Consider the following 12,093-nt stretch of genomic DNA (forward strand, 5'->3'; position numbering starts at 1 on the left):
GTCAGGCCTGATGCTCGCGCTAGCAACATTGTATCAACTGTCAGGCCTGATGCTCGCGCTAGCAACATTGTATCAACTGTCAGGCCTGATGCTCGCGCTAGCAACATTGTATCAACTGTCAGGCCTGATGCTCGCGCTAGCAACATTGTATCAACTATTCTGAGCTCTGTTTCCCACGCCAGTGAGATCCGGACAGACATCTGTATTTGCGCAAAGTTGAGAAATAATCAGGTTTCCACTGGATCAGAGCATGACATTTTTTCCATTCGCGCCGAGGCTCGGTGGTTCTCAAAAGGGAGAGGGCTGGAAAGATTTGACAAATACATTGAGGAGCTATTGTCATTCTCAATGGATGTAAAAAACAGACTTTGTTTACTTGATTTAAATAATTATTTTGAGTAGCTCCACTGGTAAGTTATGGTAAGTTAATACTATCAGACATCCCTAAATGGGCAAGTTTTTACATTTGCGCCTAGGCCAGGTAGCCTAGGCCTACTTCTATGCGTAATCGGGTCCTTACTCAACATTGACAGGAGCGCTCCAAACAAAAGACAATGAATTAATTGGCAGAACTTGTTTCTCATAAGTGTAATTTTACCTTTATTTAACTAGGCAAGTCAGTTAAGAACAAATTCTTATTTTCAATGACTGCCTGTTCAGGGGCAGAACGACAGATTTGTACCTTGTCAGCTCGGGGGTTTGAACTTGCAACCTTCCGGTTACTAGTCCAACTCTCTAACCACCAGGCTACCCTGCCGTCCCAGGTTGTGAGCTCTGCAAACAACGTGTCCACTCTAATACTAATATATTGAATGCATTATCAGAATTTACCATAACAAACATTGTAGATTAGAAATGATTGGGATTAATGATATATTGAATGTAATGGGGAATTGATAGTTAGTGTCTATCAGTGGGCAAACAATTTACACAATGAAGTTTTCTTGACTCAACATTTAAAATTATACCCAAGACAAATTATCTTCACATACTATAGGCCTAAGGAATATTCTCATGAACTGTGGCAGGTTCAAAGCAGTAGCCATCTATGGAAAACCAATGCAATTTCACTTTTTTTTATCGAATTGCTTGGCGTGCCAAGGCAAATACCCTCATGGCACGCATGCCTTGTGTTGCCGATGCCTGTCTGAGAGTGATGGCCTGTGCCGCCTCCGCAATGGATTAGTCCAGGCACGAATCACACAGGTGTCTTATGTGCCATGAAAAAATATATATATTTGCGACCACTTGACAAGAAAATTTGTCAACCAACAGCCGAAATACTTCCTGAAGGCACTGTATTTTTGTTTTATTCTATAAACTACTGACAACATTGACCAGTTGTAATTTTCTGTAAATAAATGCTCTAAATTACAATATTTTTATTTGGCATTTGGGAGAAATGTTAGTAGTTAATTTTAACCAAACACATACTTTAAATGGTACAGCCAGAGAAACTGATTATTTTGCAATGGTCTTTTATTTTTTTCCAGAGCTGTATATCTGTTCTTTTAGGGCCAGTTTACTGTTATGTAGAACACTCCGGTGTATGTTTTTAACATGCTCTGTCACTGCCATAGGGAAGCTCCACCTCTGGCTCTGGTTCTTGCTCCTCCCAGGACACGGACATCTCCCAACCAAGCTCCCTCACTAGCACCAATGCTCCGCCTTCTAAAGGTAAATCCGCCAACTTTCCTAGACTGTGATTGACAGTTGTGATTGACAGTTAACTTTTTGCCCTGAAGGGAAATGGCGAGTTTCCTGAGTACTAGTCTGTTTCTGCGTTGAATACCCAGTTCTCTCTTCTCCCTCAAATAATTTATTTAATTAATGAGGAGGAACTTCCTCCCTGGAGAAAAGCCTCCTCTGTTGACACCCACCTCTCCTTGTCGCCCCCCTCCACCCACCCTCTCCTAGAAGTGTCCCCCTCGTTGTTCATGCCCCATACACTGGAGCCTCCGCAGCCCCTCAGAGAGCACAGCCAAGGGGACAACAACCTCAACAACTACCCCCAGAGCGCCAGGCCCATGGATGAGCTCAACATTCCCCTCAAACCAGATCTGCCTGAAACAGAGTGTGTGACTTACCTGGACAACCTCACCCTGAAGCCACAGCAATACCAACCCCAGCCAGGTAACATAGTTAAAGTTCCAAATGAAATCACATGACACGACTAACATTAAACTCCTAGTCTCACTACCTACCTAGCTACTGTAAAACATATTCAGACCCCTTACCTTTTTCCACATTTGGTTATGTTACAGCCTTATTCTAAAATGGATTAAATGGTGTTTTACCCTCATCAATCTACACACAATACCCCATAATGACCAAGCATTTTTAGAAATGCTTGCAAATGTATCTGATCATTGTTTTAAAATGTTTTTATATATATATATATATATATAAGCATTTTAAAACGATCATATTTACATAAGTATTCAAACCCTTTACTCAATACTTTGCTGAAGCACCTTTGGCAGCTATTATAGCCTCTTCTTCAAATCAAATTTTATTTGTCACTTGTGCCGAATACAACTGGTGTAGACCTTACAGTGAAGTGCTTACTCACAAGCCATTAACCAACAATGCAGTTTTAAGAAAAATACATCCACAAAAAAGAAATGAAGTAACAAATAATTAAAGAGCTGCAGTAAGATAACAATAGCGAGGCCATATACAGGTGGTACCGGTACAGGAAGCTCTCAACCTGCTCCATTACAGCCCCGTCGATGAGAATGGGGACATGCTCGGTCCTCCTTTTCCTGTAGTCCACAATCCTCTCCTTAGCCTTGATCACGTTGAGAAAGAGGTTGTTGTCATGGCACCACATGGCCAGGTCTCTGACCTCCCAAATGCTGTCTTGTTGTTGTTGGTGATCAAGCCTACCGCAGGTGTGTTCTTGCGTATGACGCTACAAGCTTGGCACACTTGTATTTGGGGAGTCCAATCAAGTTGTAGAAACATCTCAAGGATGATCAATGGAAACCGGATGCACCTGAGCTCAATTTCGAGTCTCATAGCAAAGGGTCTGAATACTTGCAGTTGAAGTCGGAAGTTTACATGCACTTAGGTTGGAGTCATTAAAACCCATTTTTCAACCACTCTACAAATTTCTTGTTAACTAACTATGGTTGTGGCAAGTCTGTTAGGACATCTACTTTGTGCATGACACAAGTCATTTTTCCAGCAATTGTTTACAGACAGATTATTTCCCTTATAATTCACTATCATAATTCCAGTGGGTCAGAAGTTTAAATACTAAGTTGACTGTTCCTTTAAACAGCTTGGAAAATTCCAGAAAATTATATGGCTTTTGAAGCTTCTGATAGGGTAAGTGACATGATTTGGATCAATTGGTGTAATTGTGGATGTATTTCAAGGCCTACCTTCAAACTCATTGCCTCTTTGTTTGACATCATGGGGAAATCAAAAGAAATCAGCCAAGACCTCAGAAAAAATATTGTAGACCTACAAGTCTGGTTCATTCTTGGAAGCAATTTCCAAACGCCTGAAGGTACCACGTTCATCTGTACAAACAATAGTACGCAAGTATAAACACCATGGGACCACGCAGCCGTCATACCGCTCAGGAAGGAGACGCGTTCTGTCTCCTAGAGATGAACTTACTTTGGTGCAAAAAGTGCAAATCAATCCCAGAACAACAGCAAAGGACCTTGTGATGATGCTGGAGGAAACGGGTACAAAAGTATCTTTGTCCACGGTAAAACGAGTCCTATATCAACATAACCTGAAAGGTCGCTCCACAAGGAAGAAGCCACTGCTCTAAAACCTCCATAAAAAAGCCAGAATACGGTTTGCAACTGCACATGGGGACAAAGATTGTACTTTTTGGAGAAATGTCCTCTCGTCTGATGAAACAAAAATAGAACTGTTTGCCCATAATGACCATCGTTATGTTTGGAGGAAAAAGGGGGAGGCTTGCAAGCCAAAGAACTCCATCCCAACCGTGAAGAACGGGGGTGGCAGCATCATGTTGTGGGGGTGCATTTCTGCAGGAGGGACTGGTGGAGGGACTGGTGCACTTCACAAAATAAATGGCAAGATGAGGAAGGAAAATTTACGTGGATATATAGAAGCAACGTGTCAAGACATCAGTCAGGAAGTTAAAGCTTGGTCACAAATGGGTCTTCCAAATGGACAGTGACCCCAAGCATACTTCCAAAGTTGTAGAAAAATGGCCTAAGGACAACACAGTCAAGGTATTGGAGTGGCCATCACAAAGCCCTGACCTCAATCCTATAGAACATTTGTGGGCAGAACTGAAAAAGTGTTTGCGAGCAAGGAGGCCTACAAACCTGACTCAGTTACACCAGCTCTGTCAGGAGGAATGGGCGAAAATTCACCCAACTTATTGTGGAAAGCTTGAGGAAGGCTACCCAAAAAATGTGACCCCAAAACAAGTTAAACAATTTAAAGGCAATGCTACCAAATACTAATTGTGTATATGTAAACTTCTGACCCACTGAGAATATGATGAAAGAAATAAAAGCTGAAATCAATCATTCTCTGTACTATTATTCTGACATTTCACATTCTTAAAATAAAGTGCTGATCCTAACTGACCTAAGACAGGGAATGTTTACTAGGAGTAAATGACAGGAATTGTGGAAAAACTCGGTTTAAATGTATTTGGTTAAGGTGTATGTAAACTTCTGTCTTCAACTGTATGTAAATATGATATTTCTGTTAAATTTTTTGTTAATGTGCAAAAATGTCTAAATCTGTTTTCACTTTGTCATTATGGGGTATTGTGTGTAGTTTGCTGAGGATTTTTGTTTGTTTATATAATCCATTTTAGAATAAGGCTGGTAACAATGTGGAAAAAGTCAAGGATTTAGAATACTTTCCGAAGGCACTGTGTATGCTTGTAATGTTTGTCTATGGAGATTGCATGGCTGTGTGCTCGATTTTAGACGCTTGTCAGCAATGGGTGTGGTGGAAATAGCCCAATCCACTAATTTGAAGGGTGTCGACATACTTTTGTACATACATACAGTAAAGGTTTGGACACAGCTACTCATTCAAGAGTTTCTTTATTTGTACAATTTTCTACATTGTAGAATAGTGAAGACATCAAAACTATAGAATCATGTAGGAACCAAAAAAGTGTTAAACAAATCAAAATATATTTTATATTTGAGATTCTTCAAAGTAACCACCTTTTGCCTTGATGACCACTTTGCACACTCTTGGCATTCTTTCAACTAGCTTCACCTGGAATGCTTTTCCAACAGTTATGAAGGATTTCCCGCATATGCTGAGCACTTGTTGGCTGCTTTTCCTTCACTCTGCGGTCCAACTCATCCCAAACCATCTTAATTGGGTTGAGGTCGGGTGATTGAGTGCTGCATCAGATGACCTGGCCTCCAATCACTCTCCTCCTTGGTCAAATAGCCCTCCTCCTTGGTCAAATAGCCCTCCTCCTTGGTCAAATAGCCCTCCTCCTTGGTCAAATAGCCCTCCTCCTTGGTTAAATAGCCCTCCTTCTTGGTCAAACATCCTGGAGGTGAGTTGAGTCATAGTCCCACTATCATTTGTTTTTCAACAGGACAAGGCACAAACCAGATGGGCTGGTGTATTGCTGCAGAATGCTGTGGTAGCCTTGCTGGTTAAGTGTGCCTTGAATTCTAAATAAATCACTGACAGTGTCACCAGTAAAGCACCACCACACCACTGCCTCAATGCTTCACGGTGGGAACCACACATGCGGAGATCATCCGTTCACCTACTCTGGGTCTCACAATGACACTGCGATTGGAACCAAACATCTCAAAGTTGGACTCATCAGACCATGGACAGATTTCCACCGGTCTAATGTCCATTGCTCGTATTTCTTGGCCCAAGCAAGTCTCTTCTTCTTCTTGGTGTCATTTAGTAGTGGTTTATTTGCAGGCCTGATTCACACAGTCTCTGAACAGTTGATGTTGAGATGTGTCTGTTACTTGAACTCTGAAGCATTTATTTGGGCTGCAATTTCTGAGGCTGGTAACTCTAATGAACTTATCCTCTGCGGCAGAGGTAGCTCCGGGTCTTCCTTTCCTGTGGTGGTCCTCATGAGAGACAGTTTCATCATAGCGCTTGTTGGTTTTTACGACTTCACTTGGAAGAAACTTCTTGAAATTTTCAGTATTGACTGACCTGTCTTTTAAGTAATGATGGACTGTCGTTTCTCTGGTTATTTCAGCTGTTCTTGCCATAATATGGACTTGGTCTTTTACCAAATAGGGCCATCTTCTGTATACCACCCCTACCTTGTCACAACACAACTGATTGGCTCCAACACATTAAGAATGAAAGAGATTCCACAAATGAACTTTTAACAAGACATACCTGTTAATATTAAATGCAAGTGACTACCTCATGAAGCTGGTTGAGAGAATGCCTATAGTGTTCAAAGCTGTCAAGGCAAAGGGTGGCTACTTTGAAGAATCTCAAATATAAAATATATTTTGATTCAACTTTTGTTTTTGGTTACTACAAGATTCCATGTTTAATTTCATAGTGTTGATGTCTTCACTATTATTCTACAATTTAGAAAATAGTCAAAGAAAAACCCTTGAATGAGTAGGTGTGTCCCCACTTTTGACTGGTACTGTATATTTGGAACACTGATCCTTGTTGATGTCACTTGTTAAATCTACTTCAATCAGTGTAGATGAAGGGGAGGAGACATGTAAAACAAAAATTAAGCCTTTCATAGATTGTGTATGTGTGTGCCAGCCAGCTAGCCATTCAGAGGGTAAATGGACAAGACAAAATATTGAAGTGCCTTTTGAACGGGGTATGGTAGTAGATGCCAGGCGCACCGGTTTGAGTGCGTCAAGAACTGCAATGCTGCTGGGTTTTTCACACTCAACAGTTTCCCGTGTGTGTCAAGAATGGTCCACCACCCAAAGGACATCAAGCCAACTTGACACAACTGTGGGAAGCATCGCAGTCAACATGGGCCCTGTGAAACGCTTTCAACAGTTTGTAGAGAATTTGAGGCTGTTCTGAAGGCAAAGGGGGTGGCAACTAAATATTAGGAAGGCTATCTAAGATATGTTTTCATGTTCCTCAGTGCTGTTCTCAGGCCACTACTGTTCCAATTATTTATATCACTGCTAATCTAATACCTACTTTGGCTTTACCCAAACCCTCCAGACTTTAACCCATCTTCGGATCCCCCCGACCCAACGCTGGGCCCTGTGGCGCGCTGGATCGCAGTGCGGCGCGAGGATATCGTTTCCCAGATGACGGAGGCCTGTCTGAACCAGAGCCTGGATGCCCTGCTGGCTCGCTCTCTCCTGATGCTCGAGGACTACGAGCTGGTGGTGAACCGGGCCACGCGTACCGCCAAGGTCCGCCAGCTCCTTGACACCTGCCACCGCCACAGCGAGGACTTCTGCCGCGTGGTGGTCCGCAAGCTCCAGGACAACAAGCAAATGGGCCTACAGCCGTACCCCCCAGAGCTCAGCTCCCCTGTGGCCGTGCCAAGCCCCAGTGCACCCCCACTCTCTCTGTCCTACAACAACCCTAGGAAATACTAGAACAGAACTAGACCAGAGACTAAACTGTTCCAAGACTTTTAGCTCTGAGCTAGGTAGTGGAAGAAGCCTCTATGGTCTGTTAGTCCTGGGTTATATTCATTAGGCACCAAATGGAAGAAAACTAACTGAAACAGGGAGGGACTACCTAAACTTGTCCAATAAGACACTTGTTTTCCTTTGCACATTGTTTTGCTACGGTGTGCACTAGTGAATGCGACCCTGGGTTTTGACTGTGAACTTTGAATTTAGTGTGGTAGGGTCAAGCCCAGCTGTCGTTTCATATTGCTCATTGTGGTACCTACTTTCCTGCCCACTCACACAGGACATTCTCTGTTGCTACTGTTCATTGAACTGAAGGTGCCTAGAAGTTGTACTTAAGAACTTGAAGGTAAAGATGCCTTTTGGAAAAACAACCAGTATTCACTAAATTTCACCTGTTCTCTGAAAGCAGAGAACTGGTTGGGATTAGCAATCATAATCAAAAACCTGATAGAATTTAATCCAGGCTTTGAAGAATTATATTATGGATTTTATGTAATTTGACAGGTAAATCATCTCGTTCTCTTGAAGCATTCCCTATATTCTGAGTGATCGGGGTATGGGCCTGAGTTCTGCTTCTATGCATCTTTCTGTTATTGTTGTCCCCCCTTTGCACTGAATGGTTATATCCAGAGACATACTATATATCCAGAGAGAGACTGTATAACATCATACTGATCTAAGGCTCTGATTTCACTCTTTTGAGTGGACATTCTAGAACAGGGGTATTGAGCTCTTACACTACGAGGTCCAGAGCCTGCTGGTTTTCAGTTATACCTGGTCATTAATTTCACCCACCTGGTGTTCCAGGTCTAAATCGGTCCCTGATTTAAGGGGGAACAATGAAAAAAGATAGTGGGACTGGCTTCGAGGTCCGAAGTTGAGTTTGAAGGGTCTAGACTATATGGGTCTGGGTGGGACCCAATTACTGTGACTGAAATTCTGTAGTTGACCCTCTGATCCGGGTCTATGTAACTACAGCTGATAGACCAGAGTGGACATGAATGGATCTGACCACGTCTCTGCATTACCTAAAAATGTTTTCTTTTACGCTAATAAGGTGAATCTATTGACTTATGGAGAGCCAACATATATAAAGACCTATCTATTAGCCGGAAGATGACCTTGGCTGATTAACATAAATTTGTCACTCTGGTACAATCTGGTCTAGACCCTGACCCCTTAAGGTATGGGTCCGGTCTACGTCTGGTTGTTCTCGGGTCTGTTCGGGTCCAGATCTCCCTCTTTTTTTTTTTTTCTTCTTTTTTTTATATATATATATATATCTCTCTCTCCAGGTCTGATAAGATACTCGACTGGACTTCTGCCATTTTGAAGTTACTGTAGCTTTGTATCTTACATTGTTTTTATTTTATTTTTTACAACTGCCTTTTCAAGACGGATTTTATTTATCTTATAAAGGAGCTTGCGTTGACATTGACATAGGATGGGCCAAGTCAGTGGATTTAGGTTTGGTGTGTAGATGTCGCTACTGTAGAGTTAATCCTTAGTCTTCGTCTTGACAAGTTTACATATGGTGACAGACACAATAACACTGTAGCCAGAAAGCAGAAAATAAGGTCCTGTAGCTAATGTAGATCAGAGTGTACCAGGATCTGTCTGTAGCTATTTTGGTATTGTCCTTGGACTCAATGGTCTCTGTTATGGGTGGTTTTTGTAGACATGTTTTTTTGCGATAGAGGTCATGGCCCATACTTATACAAATCTCTGTTTGCTCTACATGTTTTGGTACAAGACCAGTGAATGGATAGAGCAGAGCAGGGTTTAGTCATTGAGCCAAGTGCTAAATATAGTAACATGTCTCTCAGCAGCTTAGAGCTGTGATTGGTTATCCTGCACTTTGGCAAAAAACATTCAGCCTCAGATTGTGGCACTCTGGGTGTGTGATGCTGAAGTAGAGTCAGTCAGAGCTGTTTTTTCCCACCTAAAGTTTCCATCATCCAGTGCTTTAGGCCAGGGGAGGGGGATCCCTACAGTAGAAACCGGTCACAGAAGAAGACGCCAGTGACACACACAATGAAGAGACTGGTGTACGTTTGTCTAAAGTGGGCCAAAGCAAACTGTTTTTACGTAGAACACTGAAGCACTTCATGAATTGCATGGACTTCATATTTCATTCAGTGATCTATCCTTAGTTTTGTCAGCACATGACAGGTCTCGAGTAGCAAAGGGCACTTCCTGGGACACATGACTGGAAATTAAATCATACTATAGCTTTTATACAAATTAAATCTATATACCATAAAGTAATTAAAAAGTTAAAGTCACAGTCAAATGTAACTATCTGCTCTAGGTAGATGGTCATTCTCAGCCTTGAGGTTGTAGTTGGAGCAAGCATAAGGGCCAACTAAATCTGAGCGCTATAACTAGCTAGCTACAATGTACCCTCAATCTTGGCGCTATAGCTAGCTGTCAACAATGCACACTATCGCCTGTAGAAGCCTCAGCAGGGACCCTGTGTTACGACTGTTTCTCACCTTGGATCTCTCTTCTAATACATATCCAGAAATGACTAAGTGCCAAAATACACTGTAGTTAAGCAATTTCCTGATTAAAAACAACTTTTCCCGTAGTTACCTCACCATCGTTTCTGTTTCTCTCTGTTAGTGATGTGTGCATGCAATGTCTCCACATAGGGAACCAAGAGCGCCACTAAATCAGAGACGTGTAGTTTCTAGAAGCCTTACCGTCAAAGCACTTCCTTAAATGAGTTCTGGAGGCACTGTGGCTAAGTATCATTACCTAGGGTCTGTGCCCCCACAATTGTGACCCTTCAAAATTGAAGAGCACTGGCTGAGGGTTTTTAGTGTGTTTTTTATTTATTAATCGAGGTGTTCTTATCTATTTTTATTTTATTTGTACTGCAGAATAAACTATGTTCATTGTTTGCCCCCATCATGAGGGTGCTCTTTGTAAGTTTATCAGCTTTTGTTGAATTAGAACATGTGCTGTGTCAGTGGTATAGGGTGGCAACTGGCAAGCCAAAGCCAGCCAGGAGAGAAACTCTTCCAAAATCCTCTGGACTTTTACTGCCTTGTTTTCAATACTGTGCCTCATATATTCAAAAAGGTTTGATTATTTACCACAATTCTTTTCTCACATGATATTTAATAATAATAATATATGCCATTTAGCAGACGCTTTTATCCAAAGCGACTTAGTCATGTGTGCATACATATTTGCACAAAACTCCAGATGTTATCAAATTACATTTTTCTTACATTCCTAGGCATCTTGATATGCTTTTGGACAAAATGTTGTATATGTACAACAATCGTCTTATTGCTCTATTCTATTTATCTTTAGCTGAACTCTTGCCTAGTTCTAAACCATGAGGTGTTAGTTAGAAAAGTGTCTGATGAAATCATTGTTTACATGAATTCCTTCAAGCAGCCATCAACATTGCCATATTCATGGCCAGTGTTCTGTTTTATCCATATACTTATGTATTTTTTCTTCATATCATTAGCAACAATATTAAATAACCTGTACACTGAGTATACCAAACATTAGGAACACCTTCTTAAAATTGAGTTGCACCCTCTCCCCCCTTTGCCCTCAGAACAGCCTCAATCGTCAGGGCATGGACTACAATGTGCCAAGCATTCCACGGGGATGCTGGCCCATATTAATTCCAGTGCTTCCCACAGTTGTTTCAAGTTGACAGGATGTCCTTTGGGTGGTGGACCATTCTCAATACATACAGGAAACGGTTGAGTGTGAAAAGCCCAGCAGCGTTACAGTTCTTGACACAAACCGGTGCACCTGGCACCTACTACCATACCCCGTTCAAAGGCACTTAAATACCTTCTGAATGGCACACATTCTTTAACCTGTCTCTTCCCCTTCATCCACACTGATTTTTGAAGGATATTTAACTAGTGACATCAGTAAGGGATCATAGCTTTCACCTGGTCAGACTGTCATAGCAGGTATTCTTAATGTTTTGTATACTCTGTGTAATATGTAGTACTGAAGCATCTTTTGGCAGAAGTATAATTCAATATTTACTGTATGTATTGCATGATGTTTTTGATACTGTTACGCTTTATTGCTGTGTCATTAAAGTGTGTGATCCTTCCACCTGTTTTTTTCTGATTTGTGTTTGCTTACATATTGCAGGTTTAATAAGTATAATATATTTGAGTAGGAAACCAGAAACTCCAGACAGTTCGCAATAGAACATACCAGAGGGGGGGGGGCATCGTTTACTAGGCTACAGAAATGATTGGGATCATCTGGTTACCACCAGTGTTTGGAGTACATTGAGTTCATTGATTAAAAACAGACCATGGGACACCTTTTCACACTGACATTTATGCTGAATATAAATGCAACATGCAACAATTTCAAAGATTTTACCGAGTTGCAGTTCAAAAACTTGAGACATCTGTGGCATTGTGTTGTGACAAAACTGCACATTTTAGAGTGGCCTTTTATTGTCCCCAGCACAAGGTGCACCTGTGTAATGATCATTCTG

The 12,093-nt window shown here is 41.6% G+C and overlaps 1 protein-coding gene across 1 annotated transcript in view; it reads left to right on the forward strand.

Moving 5' to 3' along the window:
- The window catches only part of LOC124042075 (receptor-interacting serine/threonine-protein kinase 2-like), a 23,765-nt gene extending 12,071 nt beyond the window's left edge, over positions 1 to 11,694 (forward strand). Inside the window, exons 9-11 of the mRNA XM_046360398.1 lie at positions 1,581 to 1,677; positions 1,918 to 2,133; positions 7,168 to 11,694. Of these exons, the coding sequence (XP_046216354.1) occupies positions 1,581 to 1,677; positions 1,918 to 2,133; positions 7,168 to 7,553 (699 nt within the window). The 3' untranslated portion in view covers positions 7,554 to 11,694. The remainder of the gene's footprint in view (positions 1 to 1,580; positions 1,678 to 1,917; positions 2,134 to 7,167) is intronic.
- The last annotated feature ends 399 nt before the right edge of the window (positions 11,695 to 12,093 follow it).

The sequence above is a fragment of the Oncorhynchus gorbuscha genome, linkage group LG08, assembly GCF_021184085.1.
Source record: "Oncorhynchus gorbuscha isolate QuinsamMale2020 ecotype Even-year linkage group LG08, OgorEven_v1.0, whole genome shotgun sequence".
Taxonomy (NCBI): Eukaryota; Metazoa; Chordata; class Actinopteri; order Salmoniformes; family Salmonidae; genus Oncorhynchus; species Oncorhynchus gorbuscha.